Below are 19,888 nucleotides of genomic sequence, written 5' to 3'. Positions count from 1 at the left end.
AACAAGGGACAAGCAACCCCACAACACAAACGTGAAGAAATAGCATTCCCTCATATATTTTTATTAGCTAATGTGATTATAAGTAATATATGCTCTAAATACTCTCAACCATTTAAAAATAAACTGAGACATTTAAAAACAATAACGAACCCTCTAATCATATATATATATATATATATATATATATATATATATTATAGACGCTAAGCAAAACCTTTCCTTACACTATCACTGCTCCATTACGCTACCTGATGCCGAGTCTTTATCTTCCTCTACCTCTACCAATCCACGATTCCGCTCAAAAGCGTCATAGGCATGCTTGGTTCTCACAAATAACAGCAGGCTAGAAACTAAGCCACCAAGGGACAAGCAACCCCACAACACAAACGTGAAGAAATAGCATTCCCTCCCCATGCACACCACTGAGTCCGACGAGAACACTAGTTTCAGCCTTACCCCGGCGTTTTCGTCGTAGTTTATCGCGGCGAGCACGCCGTAAACCAGCGATCCAATCGGGATGTTGGTGATCAAGATGTTGTGATTCACGCCTACGCTGTTCGGTCCAAACAGCTCCGACGTAATAGAAACCGCGGCGGCGAATATGAACCCCGAACTCAACCCGATCAATGAAGTTCCTACACGTAATGCCGCCGTCGAACCGCCTAACGCGGCCAGCGAGAAGAATGCCACTGGAGTTGGTAACAACGCAATGGTTAGCCACCCTGTTCTTGCAAAGTAAAATTTCCTGCACAGGTAGAAGCGTTTACCTAGTCAACCCGAAATGCATCAACAGTAATAGAAATATATGAACCGGTACACCTACTGGCAGTACTTACGCTCGAACATAGTCGGGCGCAGCTGAAAGCAAACGGCCAAAGAAGGAGAACGATGAATATAGAGTGAGAAGTAAGGTAGTAGTGGAAGATTGTCCCAGTGATTGTGCAATTTGGCCCAGATTGTTGCTGTAAACAAGCCCAATTGTTCCCCCACAGAAATATGCTAAGTAGTAGAGCCAAAAATCCAGTCTCCCAACAAGTACTTGAGCAGGGTGCTCTTCACCCAGCATTACAAGTTGATCTTTTTCCATGATTTTCTCACAACATCTTGTGTTGTCTTCTTCGCTGCACTGTTTTTGGCTGCTCATTTTATATTCGAGCGCCTCATACCCAATCAGCGAGCCGTTATGATTATTTAAACTACCCTCACGGCTTAGCAGCCGTTTATGAAGCTCAAGATCTTCATCGTCCACAAGAATGAAGCCCGATCCGCTTAGGTGAAAGCTAGAGTGAACAGTAAGATGAAACCAACGTCGAGCGTAAACAACACCAGGTACACATAACGGAAAAATCAGGAGAAAAATAGCTCCCCCAAGGAGGAGACGAGCTGTTGCACTTGTATCCGATGTGTTGGACCCGAAAAGGAGGAGATAGACACCGGTTAAACGCGAGCACGTTCAATAGTAAGAACATGATGGAGTCGCTGCGGACCACCTCGGGGTAAAGAGGATCCACCGAGGGTTGGCGAAGGATAGGGATGAGTGCTGCAATCGAAACGATAAGGGGAACAAGGGATTCAGAAGAAGATATAGCGAACTGGATGATGCATTAATGCACCACCGCAAGGGCGTACAAGGCTGCACTTACACCATTGTAGCTTACTGTGAGGGATAACGCAAGTGCTCGGTTAGCTGGGAAGTTCTTTATGCAAAGAACAAAGCAAACTGTGTTGAACCAGCATATGCTACACCCTGCTAACAAACACAGAAAGAAAACCTGCCACATAAATATAAACAAAAACGATCCAAGTCAATAATTCACACAATACTTATATATATACACACATCTGCATAGCTATTAGCAAAACCCCTAGATAATAGATATCATTGACATCAAGCTTTTATGAAATATTACAAAGTTGATTTTTATTTTTCTCTCTATGTAAATCAGTTCTTAGTTTCCAGTAAACCAAAAGTCCATTGTCTTTGCCAATTGCCAAGAGAGTGTAATAGCATTTGGTTCTTAACCTTGAGGTCGTGGGATCGAGTCACACGGTGGGCAATTCATAATTTGGAGGTCTCCCACGGAAGCTGCTCTCAATCTGACATTGGGGGCAGTCTACTATCCTATCTCCCCTTATCCCATTACATATGAGAATAAGGGCCAACTAAATTTTGTTCATCGATGAACAACTTTAATTCTCTTTGTAAGTTGATGTTCATATATATCTCGGGTGGAACTAAAACCAGTCCATATGACCAAAGACTGATGCAGAAACTTACGTTAGTGTGTGCAAACTTATATTAAAAATTTTGAGTACAAAATTGGATAATCAATGAAAAGTACAAAGAAAAAATCTAAAATACAAGAATTTAAAAAATTTTAGGGGTGCGACCACACTCGAACCCCCGATCCATCCTGCATATGACTATAACTTCTTTTACATGCGTCCCCAAATATGAATGAGACAATTTAGATTGTGAATTCGGATATTTATGAATATTTGATCTATTTTTATATCTTCCAAAAAAAAATTGTAAAAATGAGTCAATCTTGTTAAATGACGAGAGCCGGATTCGATTTCTATTATCCCAGAAAATGACAACAAAGAAAGTTTCTTTTGTTTCTACTTTATAATATTCAGACGACTTTATAATATTATTTTATACTTACCTTGTATTAATAAAAAATTTGAAAAGACTGATTAATTATCAACTACCCAATTTTCCGAAAACAAACAACTGTTGGATTCCTGAGTAGAACATTTTAATTTTGGAATGGGGCATGAAAATTCAATGTGGGTGATGTGCCGCCAATTGAAAAAAGTGTATTTATTGAAAGGAAAGGAAGAGGAGGGAATTAATTCGATTCAATATCCATCACACATTTAATTGGTAATTCATTTCGAACGTTCTCAACCATATGCATATTAATTCATTTAATTGGTAATTTAATAATGGCAAATAAATACCACGGCTTTAATACTCTTATTCAGACTCCGAGTTTAAGGTGGCGTTTGGTTCGCTAGAATATTTATGATGGAATTGAAAAGAATTAGAATATGAAGAAATTAGAATCTGAATCTGAAACATGTTTGGTTGGCAGGAAATTGAATTGGAATCCAATTTCATATTCTGTTTGGTTCGCAGACATGTCAGATGAATTTGATTTTAGTAATGTAAAATGACATAATTGTCTTTCTTGTTTTTTTGCTTAATTTTAGTTTGTTTTATAACTTACATTTAGCAATCTATTATAAAAAATTAAAAATATTAAATTTCCATTTTATTAATTGATTATTCATTTTAATAAATTATAAAAATCATACTAATAAACATCATAAGTTAAAATCATCGCAATTAAAGATGGCCATATGTCGGGTTTTTGGTCCACCCGACCCGAGAACAAGGGAACCTCCACCCGAGACCCGACCCGACCAAAATAAAGTTTTACCCTACCCGAATATATGAATTAGAAACCGACCCGACCTGAAATAAAAAAATATATTTTTATTCAATAAAAACAATGACTTAATTGAAAAAAATTATATATAGAAGGGTATTATTGTAATTATTCCTGAATATATAAGATAAAATTATATTTTTTCGGGTCGGATATTTTCACCCTAAACCCAAATCCGACCCGAATATCACACTTAAAAAAACTTGACCCGGACCCGACCTAAATATCAAACTTAAAAAAACAGATCCGAACCCGAAATTTTTTAAAAAAATTCGACCCGATCCTGAATTTAAAAAAAACTCGAACCCGACCTAAATACCACACTTAAAAAATCCGACCCGACCCGAATATCAAACTTAAAAAAACTCAACCCGAACCCGTATTTTTTATAAAAAAAATCCGACCCGATTCTGAAATTTTTTTAACAAAAATCCGACCCAAATATCAAAATATTGATGAGGCTAGTATGATCAAATTTCACATTCTCTCCTCCAAATGATTTCAATTATATCATATTATGGATATAATTTAATTTCCCTCCCTTGATGGAATTGGATTCCAATTCCCCCTTTGAAAACTTGAACCAAACATGGAAAATTGGTAGAATTATATTCTAATTTCTCCTAATTACAAGAAATTCCAGCGAATCAAACGCAACTTAAGTGCTGCTAATGAGAATTCATTTTTTTTAACCAAAATAATAGAAAGAACAGAGCAACCACTGTGATGTAATAGTATATTGATTTATTTATTTTATTAACTTGTGGTCTATATAAAGTAATATATGTTTAATGATAAACGTTTTGACAGTGAAGGTTCACACTATGACATCTATAGTGCTCGAACATGGATCCTAAAGGAATAACGATAATTTCTTTACCACATAGACAACTTGGTTAAAAAAAAATAATTGATATTTTCACTTTGTTGTGAGCACGGACGAACATAAAATTTTATCTTAGGGGATAAATTTAAACTTAAGGGGATGAACTAAAATTTCAGTGGACGAATTAAAATTCTAGGGGCGAAATAAAATTTTAACAGAAAATACACATAAAAAATTTAAAATATATAATAATTTTAAATTTTTAAGGGACGGACGATTTTTTTATCTCTCAAACTTTGATCATATATGTATTTGATTATCAATTTTAGAAATTTCAATTTAATCATTTAATTTTTAAATTATTTTGTTATTAATTACTCGAACATTAAATTAAAAATAATATGATCTCCTGATCAATGCATAAACTATCTCATTTCTTTTATATTTCATCATCTTTCTAATGATTTTAAACTTTTTAGGGTAAGGTATATAAATGATCTCCGGTGATGATTAATTGATTCATTTTATTATTAAAAGTTACAAAATGATCCTCAATTACAAGATATTGCTTTGTTTAGTCCATCAATTATTAAAGTTACAAAACGATCACTTAAATATTTATGTGTTGTAAACTCATAATTTTTTTGTAAAAAATTGACGATCTTTTAAGTTATACGTTAACATATGATAAAATCTTATCCCTGAACTATTTGAATTGTATAATTATTTAAGATTATGAGATTAAAATTTTTCATATCGAGGTCAACATCTTAACGTCCAACTTAAACTACCGTCAATTTTTTAACCAAAAAAATACGAGTTTAAAATACATGTGTAATCGGATGTCCATTTGTAACTTTTATTAGTCAGAAAACTTAACAAAGTAACGTACTATAATCCAATGATTATTTTATAAATTTTAATAATAAAAATTAACTAAACATCATCTTATAATCGAGACCATTTATATACTCTACCTAACTTTTTAAAAGTTTCATTTCTATCTTATACCATCGACATTACCATTCATTGATGTCTTCTTCAATTAGGCTAACCTTTTTTTTTCTACCCTACTTTATCTGTTTAAATTTTATCAAAATATCTTTAAAATTCATAGTTTTTAATTTTCATTGTCCAATTACTATAAAATCAAGAAACGTTACTTGTTTCCTCTTTCGTTAAAACATCGAAGGACATCCATAAAAATTTAGTTCAAAATTTGGGAAATAAACTTTCAGCGATACTTTCATATATTTTAAAAAATAATTAATAACGATGAAAAAGATGGAGTAATAATAAAATTGAATAATTAAATTTAAAAATTAAAATTTAACGAAAGTTATCCTATTATTACAAGGCAATAATCCAATCGGATAATTTATTTAGTCTAATATGACAATTCAAAGTTTATTTTAAGATCTACGGTAGTTATTACAATGAAGGACAAACTCGTTATGTGGATGTAACGAATTTAAAAAATATATAATTTTTTATTATAATCTATTAGAGGTAACAAGTTCTGATAAAAAAATATATTCTATTGGAACTCATCATACGCATGACGAATTCCAAGTCAGTGTAATAAATAATGTAGATTGCAGATTAATTTTTGAGTTGCCCTGTAAATCTAAATAATTATTGCCCCGGGATTATTGGGCTAATTTTGCCAAACCTGAAAGCCAGAAAGTAGAAAGTGAAATTTAATAGTGTTGCCACCATTATTTTGTTTACTAGGAGGTTATTTATGAAGGAAGAAACTAGAAAGAACATGAAAACAGTTAGATTCAGCAAAACAAAGCCATGAATGTGAAATGAAATTTGTGTGAGAAAGATAGAAGCTCAGGGATCGAATTCTGAATTGCAGGCGACGGCGAAAATTATATCGGCATAGTTGAGTTATATTCATTTGGGATTGAATTGAATTCAAAGGACTAGAAAATAGCAAGAATAAGAGCAGAGAGTCAGAGCGCGCGTACCAGTATATATAAGGCAACGAGATGAAGTTAGAAATGACGAGCCATTGGATTCCATAACCAACGAGTCCCATGAAAGCAGCCATGAAGAGCACCGTCCACAGAGGGAAATACATGAGAGCCAACCCAGAAGACCAGCCGAAAACCTTGCCCATATCGGACGCCACTGCCAGGTAATTCAACTGCACCTGCGTTATGCCCAATACTTTCTTCATCTCCGACGAATACGCGGAGAAATCGAAATTCGTCCCCGTGAATGCCTGAATCCAAATAACCGCCACCAGAATCATCCATTTCCTCGACTGCCCAGCCATATTAAACAACTCCTGAATTTATGGTTTATCAAGGACCACAATTTTCCTTGGGATTGAAGAATTTTGGTGTTCGTTTAAGGCAGCGACCGATCATTTATTTAAAGGCTGGCAAAGAAAATAAACTCTTTTTCACCCTGATGTTATTGTGTGGGCCGCAGCTGAAATTTTGGTAGGTTGTCCCTCCCTTCCCTTCCCATTGTATATTTTTTCTTGTGGCTTAAGGATGTTTTTGTCCTTATAATATATTTAATTTATCATTTTTATCAATATTTTCGTATTTATTTACCCTTGTTCAATTACATTAATATTTAAAATATTTATTATTGTTTAGGATTTTTAAGTTAGGGTTTAAGGATTAGAGTGGGCTCAAGGGTTAATTTTTTGGATTTAAGGTTTTAAGTTAAAGTTTAGATATAAGATGAAGTAATTGAACAATTTAAGAGTTAAATTAATGTGACCCTTAAGCATATGTTTTTGATAAACTACGTATTTAATACCTAAACTATAAGCTTTTGTCTTTTTTTCTTAAAAAAAATCATGCCTAATATTTAGTTTTTATTTTATTTTATATCTTGCCGTTAAAAAAACTTAACACGTGTAGTGCCTAAACTATTATTTTTGTTTGGTTTAATACTTAAACTTTTAATTATTTTCAAAACTTAATGTTAAATTTTGAATAATAAAACAAAAACTAAACTTTATATATGATTTTAAAAAATAAAAGTTTAAATACTAAAACAGACCAAAATTACGTAAGATATTGTGACTTGACAATTATTGATTCTGTGTTTAGATTTAAAAGCCTAATTGACACTGAACCGAATCATGATCATCCCAAAAGAAAACAAAGCATTAAGCATATTATATTAATATTTCCGTTTAATACTTTAATAGAGTTTTTTAAATTATTTGAAGACTGACGGGCATTATTATAATCCATTCAACAGCACAAATTATTTGAACACCTGGCTGAACGAAATAGCGGCCAATTATAAACAGAGTTTATTTAAGTAGTAAATAGTTTGATATCGTTTAAATAAAAATTGAGTTTAATTTTTTGTATATACAAAAAAATTTAAGTAGAAGACTTATCTATTAAAATTAATTTTACGATCTCGATCGGTCTGAAATAATCAAAGTAAAACGTTAAATACTAAAAGGGCAAAAATAGAAATGGAGAAAGAAAAAGCGGCTAACCAAAACGCCGTGATGCAATCGAAACAATACAGTGGCGCATAGCGGCAGTCCAATTTGGGTGCTACTGAAAGACGGCCGGTCATCCCACGGGGCTTATTTAATAAGAGGTGAAATTTTGTGGATACAATATTTTATATTAAAAATTATATCTATAAAATTTTTAAAAAATAAAATTAAAATATATAAATTTTATAAGAAGTTAAAATTTAAGAAAAGAAAAACGTGGATTTCATCGATTCTTACCAACGGACGAGGCTGGAATCCATGTGCTGCTGGGCGAACATCATTCACAAATCACGGGGCAGAGGGAATATCACGTTGTTATGCAGGAGATGGATGATCATTGTAAAAATGTGATCAAAGTGTATTTTAAATTTGGGTAAAATACATGTTTAGTACCTAAAGTATCACTTTTATTTTTTTTAGTACCTAAACTTTTAATTTTTTCAAAATCATACATAACGTTTACTTTTAGTTTCATTTTAGTACCCGATGTTTACTTTTTATTTCATTTTGGTACCCCAATGTTAACTTTTTGTTTCATTTTAGTACCTTAATTTTTGACGGCATTGTACTAAAATGAAACAAAAAGTAAATTTTAGGTATGGTTTTGAAAAAATTAAAAGTTTTGGTACTAAAACAAATCAAAATTGATAGTTTAAATATTAAAATCATACATAACATTTAGTTTTTATTTTATTTTAATACCTATCGTTAAAAAAATTAATGCGTTTAGTACACAAACTATCATTTTTTGTCCGTTTTAGTACCTAAACTTCTAATCTTTTCAAAACTTAATGTTAAATTTTGAATGAGTATCAAAATGAAATAAAAGTTAAACTTTAGATATGATTTTAAAAAAAGTTAAAGTTTAAAATATTAAAGTGAATTAAAACTGATAATCTATGTATTAAATACGTGATTTACCCTTTAAAAAAGGTTAATATATTTAATGAGAAATGAGTCATTACAGTGTCAATAACATGTGTCAAATCTAGCTTTAAACCGTGACGGTGACATATAAGAACTTTTTATCAAACCATTTGAGAAAGTTTTATATTATTCTGTGAACTTGTTTGTTTGTTTCCCAACCATCACGTTGGCCGAAATGCATATGATGTATTAACTTCACTTATTTAAGTGATAAATAATTTAATATTATTTAATTAAAATTTTTAGATTAAGTTTTTGTATGTATAAAAAGTTATCGAAAAATTTATTTATTAAAATTAAATATATAAATTGAATCGATTAAAATTAATCAAAATAAAATTTTAAAATCTCAAAGACAAAAAAAATGCATACGATGTCGCCGATGTACAAACTCCCTCAATCATTGTAACTTCTCCTTTTTTTATATAATCTTAAAGGGAAAGTTCTAGAATGACTTTGTTATATTATGGACAAATGACATGATAAAGTTAATATTTAGGAAACTAAAAATGTCAATAAATATAATGAAATTTAGATTTGTTTAAAAAACAATTTAATGAGATCTATTAATTGACAAAATGGTTAAAAATATTGTCAATTTGACACAAGTGGTTGAGATTCATGAATTTGAACTTGTAAGGTGAAATTCGATCTCTACCATCGCCACTTTTGGTGGCAATATGTAAATTCTTATATAAATCCTAATTAGCTATTACGTATTAGGTATGGTCTGACCCTGGACTGGGGAGTCACCCTTAACTTACACTTTTTATGTAAAAAATGGTTATTAGTTAACCTCTAATATTTGTTTTTAAAGGCTTGGAGTTTGAATTTCCTTGAGTAAAACATTATTTTGTTTTTTTAAAGTAAAACGATATTGTTATGAGTCTTTTGGGTATCAAAACGATATCGTTTTAATTGGTAGCTACACCAATACTTATTAGTTATATTACGAAGTCATTAGTGATTTAACGGATAAATGATATAATTGAAGTTGAAATTAAAATCTAATAGTATAATTGATAAAATTAGAAGTTTAATAATATAAACGAGTTACCAGATAAAATTAGGATAAATTGTGTGTTTAGTACTTAAACAATCAGTTTTGATCCATTTTTATACCTAAACCTTCAATTTTTTCAAAACTAAATATCATACCTAAAATTTAGTTTTTGTTTCATTTTAGTATATCGTTCAAAATTTAACGTTAAGTTTTAAAAAATTTGAAAGTTTAAGTACTAAAACGAACCAAAACTTATAGTTTAGGTACTAAACACATTATGTTTTTAATGACGGGATACTAAAATAAAACAAAAATTAAACATTAGGTATGATTTTGAAAAAAATTAAAAGTTTAGGTACTAAAACGGACTAAAACTAATAGTTTAGGTACTAAATATATAATTTACTCATAAAATTATAATCGTTAGGATGATTTTACCTAATCTGTAAAGAAATCCAAATACGAGTGGGCTTATCGGGCCGGACGGGTTACCTACGAAAATGTTCTTTCAAAAATCGTCTAAAGAAGTACTCAATGTTTCGTGAAGACGAATGGTAGCAAAAGGCGATGCGAAAACCCAACTCTGAAGAATCAGGTGAAGCTGAGAGTTAGAGAGTGACTCTTTCAGTTTCTTGTTAGGAATCAACGAAGAAAACAAGTCCTTCAATTTTATATCATTATCAAACGTAAGCACTCTTTCTTTTCCTTTCTGTTATTCCCAGTTTCATATCTTTCTTCTTCATTTCTGATTTCCTTTTCTGGGAATTGTTTTATCAGCTCTTGAAATAATTATTATCCAAAAAAAAGTAAGAAAGAAGTATGCTTTTAGGGGTGAAGCATCGGTTGAATTATTTGAGCTGTGTTATCTTCTCCAAATCATGGCGTAATCCTTTTGAAACCAATAGCTTAAACTGTTGTTGTATTGCTGGTTAGGTTGAGTGTGCAATGGATTGGGCATTTGTGCAAAAATCTTGGGAGAAATGGGCTTCCACCAATATTGGCTCTTCTGGTGAGTGGTAACCTATCTCAACTTTTTACCATTTAATATTATTCTGGGGATTTCATTGCATTGTAATTTGTGATATGTAAATACAAATCTTGGTTGAACCAAAATTGCAGGTCAGCCATTGAAGGCTGCTTTGCTGATTAACTATGACCCACTCAGACCATCTCGGCTGTTGTCTACTATGTAAGATACATTTCAACTCTTTAATCTGAATTTCTGGATTCATCTTTGGCTGCTCATGTTTATTCTGTTGCTTTAATTTAATTTTAGGATTCTCTGGTTGTCTTCTCATCCTCCATGCCTGAGTCATAACTCAGTAACTGTGTTAATTCCTTTTTTTTTCCCAATCTTTGTATTCAAAACATGATGGTGGTTTCCATTGTTGCTTTATGTTTTGTTCATAGCTCGTCATATTAATTATTTAGACACCAAATAAAGATACTATCCTTGTGTCAAAAGTTGTTTGGCATTACTTCTCGGTTACCGTCAAGCTGAATTGCATTTTGAAGTTATTTCATTGTTTATATTTGGCTGGTAGATTTGCTCAGATTTTTGGTTTATTTTCTGAACATTCTCAAGTGGCGAAGCAAAGAAACGCACATTCGTATGGTTTAATATGTCGGAAGTAACATGCTTCGTGCTACTATCTTCATCATTGCCCAAGATTTTTTTTTGGTTTGGGAAACTGGAAATGATGCTTTGGTTGACAGTGCAGAACAGGAAGGAATGAAAATCAGCCCAATTGGATTGAGTCAATTGATCAGTTTCATCAAGCGCAACCAACTGCAAAAAGAGACTTTTGTGATCGGGAATAACCAATGTAAATTTTGCTTTAGCTAACCTTTCAATTTATAATTTTTTTTGAATTTCGTAGAAGTTTTAATATGAACTTAATCTCTCCTTTCTAAAGTTGTTGTTTGCTTCTATTATATATCATGAATAGCCAAGCTTTGAATAGGTAATTGATTTATTTTAGGTTTGTTAACATCTCAAATTTGTTTTTTGTCCCATATGAGCAGAATCTAGTCCCCGGATACTGAACTCTAAAAAGATTCGTCGATTACCCATTTAAGATTTAGCATTTAAAGGAAGCAAAACAAAATTACCTGTTAACAATAATTAAATTTTGAATTAGCATGCTGAACCAGTGATTTGTCTTGCGATGTTGGAAATGTCTATTGACAAATTAGTTTGTATCTTTAGACATGTTACCAATAAATTTCGTGTCCAGTTTTATTTAGATAATGTCTGGTTTCAATAATACACATATGGATATTAAAATTTTGGAGCGGATAAATGAATGACAGACCTGGCTACATCAATCCATGAAAATTGGTTCTGTGCGAGGTGCCTCAATGCATCAAAATCCTCTGGTGAAGGTGCAATTGTCATGCAGACATCAGGGTTTCTCTTGGTTGCGCTGTAAGTTTATTCATCTTCACATGTTATGAACAACATTAACAAAATTGTGATTTGCTTTGCATGATGTGAGAGCACTCGAGTACATATACATGCATGCATAGATATAGTTTCTTAACATGACTGAACTGAAATTTCACTTGTTTTGCCATTCGTTTTTTGTCAGGTACGACGGGTCAGTTGGCTTAGCATCTCGTGCCATGGTATCTGTTGACCAACTTGTTTGGTCATTGAATCGAAGGAACCTTTAACCTTGGCCTCCATATCAAAAGAGTAATTCTAAGTTACCTTGCTAAAAGGATGTGCAACTTCTATGCTGTATCTGGCGCTTTATTTATTATAATGGCATTGTTTTCTTGTGGTAATGAGAAAATACATAATTGTCAAGAATGTAACAGCAATTGAGTAATCATAGCAGGCAAGTTGTAGAGATCATTATTTCAGACTACAGACCGTCTATCTGCAACATATGATCATATAACCAGTAAATGAGTACGACAGAGGCTCGGAGTTGCATGAAATTAAAAGGATGGAAATGGATTGGGATGTAATGTGGTTGTGAATAATGAAATTCTAGTTTGCAGGAAGTTACCTCTGTTCTGTATGTCCAAAATATTAACCATTGGTGTTACCATTTTACCAAGTATTTTTTTCCCGCTGGGCTCATTGTTATCTGAAACCTTGCTACATTCATTATTCAGAGCCTGGTTTTGTGTTCTATATGTATGGTATTGGGGGGCATCCAACCAGCTGCTGCTATTTGATCCATGATTTGGCATTTAATTAACTGTAAACAAGATTAGAATGATTCTCTGCTTTTGTACCTCTGTTTTAATCTTTTGAAACCATGGTATTAACCTTCCGAAGAAAAAAGTAAATATCTCAAAGGCTATAATTAACTAATTTATTGATTAATTAATACAGCTTAATAATCATTTACAAAAGCAGTGTTATAATCATAATAGTCCTTTTAACGTATCAGGGAGACATTCCTACACTGCTACATGCATCTTTACCAATACAGCAGAGTCGACGACTCGTACTTGGTGTTGCATGTACACTTGCATCACTGTTCGACTCCCTATCTGTATAGAATTCGGAATAGTTCCCTTCAACTCTCTTCTTTGCATCAATAATGGAGTGCATTGGATTCCCCACTTTTATTCTTGGAAAGCACCATGTTGCAACACTAGAATCGGGGCTACACAAACTATCTTCTTGCAGAATTTCTCCCACCCTGCTCATCATGCTGAATGCCAAGTTTTTCAAGACACGAGAATACGCTTCCATAATCAAATGTCCAACATCCTGTGCACCGATGATTTCAGCATGGATTCAGTAGTGAAAGATGAATATGCATGTCAAAAGATGCCATCACATGTACGTTAGACACACGAAACTTACCTTGCCATACTGAATTTTTGTGGCATCAAGAAAAGTTCGAGGAAGGTTTGGATATGCACTCTTTATGTGATGTAAAAGTGCTTCAGCTCGTTCCACTAGTTGCTCCATCTTATCTATTTCAGACAATGGATCCTTAATGAAAGACCACGACTTCCGCACTGGGAATTTGCCGCTAGCTTGTTCTGTAAGTCTTCCTTTCCATGCAAATACAGCAGCTTCCAGCCTATTAATGGCCTCGAGAGCATTATTTTCGGACTTTAAATTGAGCGAAACAAACATTTCCTCGACTGAGCTGGACTCGAGAGTCAAAACCTTGTACAGTTCATCACCGAGGCTTTCCTTCCCAGACTGTAAACATGTGGAATGAGATTGAGTTGTCATAAATGCAATACAAAAATCTTGTAAAACTTCAATATGGAGCTCTCTTCATCCAAAATTATCGGATATTTGATCAGATTTTATAGTATACCAAAGTCAGCTGGTTCCAACTAAAACCTCAAAATTCCAAATTTTTTTTTATATATTTCCTTTCAAAACATGTTCAAAATTGATCTTGATCATGTAATCAGGGCTTCAAGTTATGATATATCATAAGAAAACTATTAAAGGATCCAACATTTAAAGTTAAGAATGCCCTTAATGCAGCGAGTATGCTCACCTTGGGAAGAGCATCCCTAATAATGGATGGAATAGGCATTTCAAGCAAAACATTTTCATTAATTGATGTCGCAGCCTTGAATACTTGATAAACCACCTTGCCTTTACATTGCAACTTCTTCCTTTCGGTATCCGAGAGCCCAGTTTTTGGTACTTGTGGCAATGGAAGCCACCACCTCTTGCTCTCCCCTGCCCTCTTGTTTCTTCCTTCTGCTTTGCTTTCAACTTCTGCATAACAAAACTCAGTATTCACCATCGACTCCAGGGTTTCCTGACGATATTCAAGATTTGATCAGGTAAATGAGGGTGACATATTCATAAAAGAATATACAAACTATTAGGACGAGTAAAGAGAGCGCCTACAATAAGCATAGAGTCCAACTTCTGAAGTGCTGGGAGATTCACCTGAATGTCTGCACGGGCTTTTGGTGTCATTATCTGCTCAAAAGAAAATTTACATAAATCGAAAAACATTGCGGAATGCATATTGTCATTTTAATCATAACTCAAAACAACCACAAGAGTACCTCCACAGTCCTGCCATTTGCACCATTTTGCTTAGCAGGCACTAACTCCACCATATAATTGGTAGGAGAGAGTAACCAGTCCATTTCTCTTCGCCATTTATTTTTCCTTTCTTCAGCTAGCGGCTCCAGTTTCCACAACTCCCCAAAAACTGAAGCTGCACATTCAAATTTGCATACCTTATAAGTTGAAGACTAATGAAAGAAGACAATCCTATGATTACATGAAAACACAATGAACTTTGTAAAATGTCCATGCTTTTTTTATGGTTAAGTTGCAGCTCCACCTCACGATGCATGTTTCCCGTTGTTGGGAGACAAAATAAATAAAATACAACATGACGTGCTATGACTTTTCTTGTTTAAACATGTTTTACCAAGTTCCGGTCCAGGATAAAAGTTTCTTACACACACACAAGGATCTAGAAACAAACTCACTAGCAAGATTTGTTATGGCATTCGACAAAGCTAAAGCTGTGGAGACACCCTTCCGTCCACCTGTAATATCTTCCCCCAACAGAAGTTTTGCAAAATTTTCTTTCATTGTCTCAACATCTGAAAATTGAAGGGGATAAGCAGGTTTCTCTTTGACATAAAAATGCTTGGGGCTTTTTGAGAGCTCCAATTCATCCGAGCCCTGTTCATCTCTCTTCATCCACTTGGAAGAAAATGATCCAAATGCATCTTTGCTAGAAGAACAGCTGGAGAAATCATCGTCCAAGGAATCAGATGCACATCCGTCTCCTTGGCTTGTTTTACTTTCATTCTCATAAGACTGATTGTTGAGAATGCAGCTCTCGAGACCATTATACGTCATTATCCCTGAAAATTCTGAATTTAATATAAATTTACTGAAATCAAGTGTGAACATACGACAACAAATAGAAGCATAAACAGCTAGAAACCTTTGCAAAATGGTTTACATGTGGTCATCAGCTTAAGGGAGGTCAAAATTAAAAATGTATGTATGCTAACTACAAAAACACCAAGTGCAGAAATATAATCTCATGACGGATTTGTTTGGCATTCTAGTTGTAATTAAATGTAACCATTTTATGTAACGAAAACTGTAGCACTGCTCGCAAAAGGACTCGGGTAATTTTCTTTGTTTCAAGGGATGAAAATGGGAAAATCGAGTAAACATATAAAAAATATCATGGTAGAAACTAACTTATCAGTCCATTTAAATCATACAATTACATTAACTGGAACATTCAATCGCCAGTAACAGTTAAAAGGACACTTTCTACACTAATGATCCTTGCAAGAACTAGTGACGTAAGTTTATTTCACACACTTGTAATTTCTGCATTCTCAGTTACCGAACAGTGGATCAGGTAACAGATTGGTTAAAAGCAATTTCTGTTCATATTTAACTAGACAAGATCTGGAAACCTGGTCTATCCGGGCACATATGAACCTTTTCGTTTTGGAATAAATGAATCTGTCAAATTTGTCTTCATTATAAAAATGTCAGATGTTAGCACATGCACATGCACATGGCAGTTCAAGGGCCCAATTTTAGCATATGTGAGATTTTTGGATAAGATGACTCATTTATTCAATAAACACTGCATAAATAATTAGTTTATCTGTGTGCATAACTTCAACCACCCATCTATTCTCTAACGACTCATGCATGGTAAATAAAGGGACTGGTCGTACAGGTCATAGATGCTCCCAAAAGACAAACAAGACATGGAAACCTACATGGCATCCTTTTGAAAATCCCATTTTTTTTTGTTTAGCAATTTGAGGGTTTTTTTAACAATGTGTGTTTCTCAAATCAATCATGTGAGAGCAAACGGCAATAATAACAGCGTCCTTGCCAATTGGCACGAAGTTTCCCAAGCTTTAGAGAGATAGCACTAAATCCAAAAAGAGAAATTTCCAAGTAACAAGTGCTCAACAGCAAAGCACACTCCAAAAAGGACATGCACTACTATAACTTGAAGTCAAGATGGCCCAAAATTAGAAAGGGAGGCATAAAGTTTAAACAGGATAATTTTATATATGTTCCTTTTAACGACATTTCTTTTCTAGTGACAGGATGAATCTCCTTTTTACTTAGTGTTGTCTGTTGCGTTTCAACAGGCACGGACGTAGTATTTTACACCAAGAGAGCGAACTTATTAAACTTTAAGGGGAGGCGAACTTATAAAATTATAGGGAGAAAAAACAGGTTATTAATAAAAAAATACAAGGAAAATATCTACAATACATGATAATTTAAAATTTTCAGGAGGACGACCGTCCCGCCCGCTCTCCCTTCCATCCATGCGTTGGAGGGTATACTTCTTTCTGCACTTGCTCGCGGTACTTAATTAAGTCAAGTGGATACAATAAATGGGCAAAATATAATAGTATTAGCAAACAATAGTAGCAGTTGGGACTTGGGAGGCTAACCTAAAGCTAAAGGGTAGGGTAATCAAGGCATCAATAATTACTAGCATTTCAAACTTTTTCAGATGAAAGAAAAGTCGTCTTTCACATGAGTTTTTTTTAATTTATGTCCCTACTAAATAACTTTCACACTGTCTACATTGACTATGACTGTGCAATAAGAGTTTTAAATGAGTTTTAAAGGGAAGTGAAGGGGCCACCACTAAATACCAACAAACATTAAAAATAACGGTATCTTAGTAGTTAATCATGAAATGCTCAACACTTCATTTTTGTTTGTAACTTGTGAATTGCAGCACCTCCCTTGAAACTTCCATGTTCAAACAAAACCAAAACCAAAAAGCTTCCAATTATGATATAACCCCACACCCCCAAGTGGTTTGCTTTGCTTGCACGTAGAAGATGCCATGACTACAAGGCATCTCCTTGGTCACGCTGAGGAGGTCGAGCAAAGACCGGATTTCGACGAGAACCACTAGGGTTTCTCATCATTGTGTTAATTAAAAAAAAGTTCACACTAAATCTCCAAGAACCCTCAAGGAAGTTCATTGAATATTGTAGTCATGGATGCATGCTTCTTGGTGCTAAAAAAAGTGATCTTGAATATTCACTTATGAAGTGTAGTAAAGGGGAAGAAATAAGGCATCATGGGGTGTGTGTCGGTTGAAGAGAAAGAGGGGAACACGGCATTCACACCTCGTCTTCAGGTACCATAAATGTTCTGGTAAGAATTAAATAGAGGCAACACATTGCTGCCTGCATGATAATGGCAATGACTAATACAAGTGAAGATCTGCTAATGGCCAAAAAAAACGAAGAAGAAGACCCACGGTCCCACACATTAAGGCGTTATGGGCCCCTTCCCCATCCTTTTCGGGTCTTTCCCTCCACAATCCCCAAACCTTCCCAGTCACTCACTCACTCACTCACACACACACGGCTCAATTTTAATCCAAACAAAAAGGAAACGACACCAAACACAATATGATATATATGTATATATAAAGATTAATGTGTATTGTTTTATTTTTCTTATGTTTGGTCAATAAAACAAAACTAAGCAAGAAAATCAGAAACACAAGACTAGAATCACATGGCATCAATCACGGTAATTTTCATCACAAAACAGGACACACCAACATAGCCACAAATTAGAATAAAAACGGTGATGGGTGTATTAATTAATTAATTAACTTACTATCTTCTTGCTCATCAAAATCGAGGCTAAACTCCCTGTCGCGCGTACAGCATGCCAGTCTTTTCCTCATCGTCACCATGTTCATTCCCTTCCTTTATCTCTGTTTCCAGCTAAAGACGCTTACTACTTGCTATCAAAAGATTTAATTTTAAGATTTAACCCCCCTCCCCTCATAATATCATCATCCCCTCTTCTTCTTTTTTTCTTGATGACCATAAAGAAAAAAAACATGATTTTAATAAAAGAGAAAAGGGAGGGGATGGAAACAAAGCTTCATTATGTGTAAACGACAGAGAGAGAGATGCATTTCTTAATCAAAAACAATGTATAAAACATCTCGGAATAAAAAAAAATCATTGTTTCTTAAACCCAGACGTCAGAAGGGAAAAAAACTAAAGAAGTTGTATTTGGAGAACGAACCTGGGAGGCTGCTAATGCAAGGCGAAGGGAGTGAAGTTGAAAAGCAATCAAAGCTGCATCTGTAGATCATGGAAGGAAAAGGGGAAAATCTAGAAAGAAAGGGAGAGAAGCTGCGATATTCAAAAGGGGCGCCAGATGGAATTGAGAATGCGAGCCATAGGGTGTTAGCGTTGGGCTGCTGTTTACTGAACTGAAAAGATGGAGCTTTATATTCCCGGTCGTACGGGGTAGAGGGAAGCCGCGAACTTATTATTTACTAATACTTAACCAAATATATAAAATGAAAAAAGTCGTCTACTTGAAGATCATTGATAAAAATAATACTATGTTCATCCTACAATTTTATATTTTTTAAAATAATTTTTTTTATTGATACGTACACTCTAAAATTTTATTTATTCATTTTATAAAAATTTATATTATTAATATATATATATATATATATTTAAAAATTAATTTTGAATTTACCAATTGATGATGTGCTATGTTTTAAATTCTTAAAACTTGAAATATTTTTATTTCAATCCTAGTAATTTGTGTAAAGTTGTGTTTTATTAATGATATTTTAAGTAGTTACCTTTCTATGTAAATGTTTTAATAAAAGATGTCACCAATCAACTTACATTAGTGATTTAAAAATAAAAGTTGTTGTTCTTATAGGTCACGAGTTCGAGCACTAACGACTGTAGTATAATGATTGAGTGTTCATTATCAAATAGTTAAGAGTATTTAAAAAATATACTATTTTGTAAATTACTTTAAGTTAATAAAAAAATCTAACAAAAAATACGATAAAAGGGACATATTAAAGACGTTAAGCGATCTGAATGTTCATCTTCTTACCTACCTGGTAAGTAGGTGGGGATGGCATTTTGCCATTGATAAACATGGAAGCAAGTTTTTCATTAAGTGCACGTAAAGGTTACGAACCCCAAAAAATTTATGTTCGTCACCGATCACATGCGAAAGATATTATTATTCTTGGGTTCCAAAGAATCATGGGTTAACACCAAGAACAAAGTGGCAACTGGCAAGGCAACATAAACCAAAGAACCCCTCCGTTTAAAGGGCACTATCCATCTCGACACGTAACTATCACAAGTTCTAATAAAATATATATTTTTTATTAAAACTTATCACTTTGTCGTGATAA

General features: G+C 33.6%; 2 protein-coding genes and 1 pseudogene across 3 annotated transcripts; 1 reads left to right on the top strand and 2 right to left on the bottom strand.

Moving 5' to 3' along the window:
- Window positions 1-832: 832 nt before the first annotated feature.
- Window positions 833-6,672, bottom strand: LOC120199528 (annotated as a pseudogene).
- Window positions 6,673-10,244: 3,572 nt separating this feature from the next.
- LOC120199525 lies at window positions 10,245-12,785 on the top strand. The gene is made up of 6 exons (XM_039200578.1): window positions 10,245-10,390; window positions 10,638-10,713; window positions 10,824-10,893; window positions 11,421-11,530; window positions 12,018-12,132; window positions 12,296-12,785. Exons 2-6 carry the CDS (start codon window positions 10,650-10,652, stop codon window positions 12,378-12,380), a joined length of 444 nt encoding a protein of 147 aa, XP_039056509.1. The 5' UTR covers window positions 10,245-10,390; window positions 10,638-10,649; the 3' UTR covers window positions 12,381-12,785.
- A 307-nt stretch (window positions 12,786-13,092) lies between these two features.
- LOC120199522 (rop guanine nucleotide exchange factor 14-like) lies at window positions 13,093-18,883 on the bottom strand. 2 transcript variants are annotated; one of them, XM_039200576.1, is made up of 8 exons: window positions 18,736-18,883; window positions 18,316-18,417; window positions 15,153-15,545; window positions 14,718-14,872; window positions 14,554-14,628; window positions 14,192-14,461; window positions 13,534-13,881; window positions 13,093-13,437 (listed from the first exon to the last, which is right to left on the bottom strand). In XM_039200576.1, the coding sequence occupies exons 2-8, from the start codon at window positions 18,398-18,400 to the stop codon at window positions 13,108-13,110; spliced, it is 1,656 nt and encodes a 551-aa protein (XP_039056507.1). In that variant the 5' UTR covers window positions 18,401-18,417; window positions 18,736-18,883; the 3' UTR covers window positions 13,093-13,107. The 2 variants fall into 2 exon arrangements, with proteins under 2 accessions (XP_039056507.1, XP_039056508.1); XM_039200577.1 differs by having other exon boundaries at window positions 15,153-15,536; window positions 18,736-18,881.
- Window positions 18,884-19,888: the final 1,005 nt, after the last annotated feature.

This window comes from Hibiscus syriacus, unplaced genomic scaffold, assembly GCF_006381635.1.
Source record: "Hibiscus syriacus cultivar Baekdansim isolate YM2019G1 unplaced genomic scaffold, ASM638163v2 tig00005459_pilon, whole genome shotgun sequence".
NCBI classification, from domain to species: domain Eukaryota; kingdom Viridiplantae; phylum Streptophyta; class Magnoliopsida; order Malvales; family Malvaceae; genus Hibiscus; species Hibiscus syriacus.
Note: the sequence above shows the minus strand (reverse complement) of the source record. Positions and strands in the feature narration are given on the sequence as shown.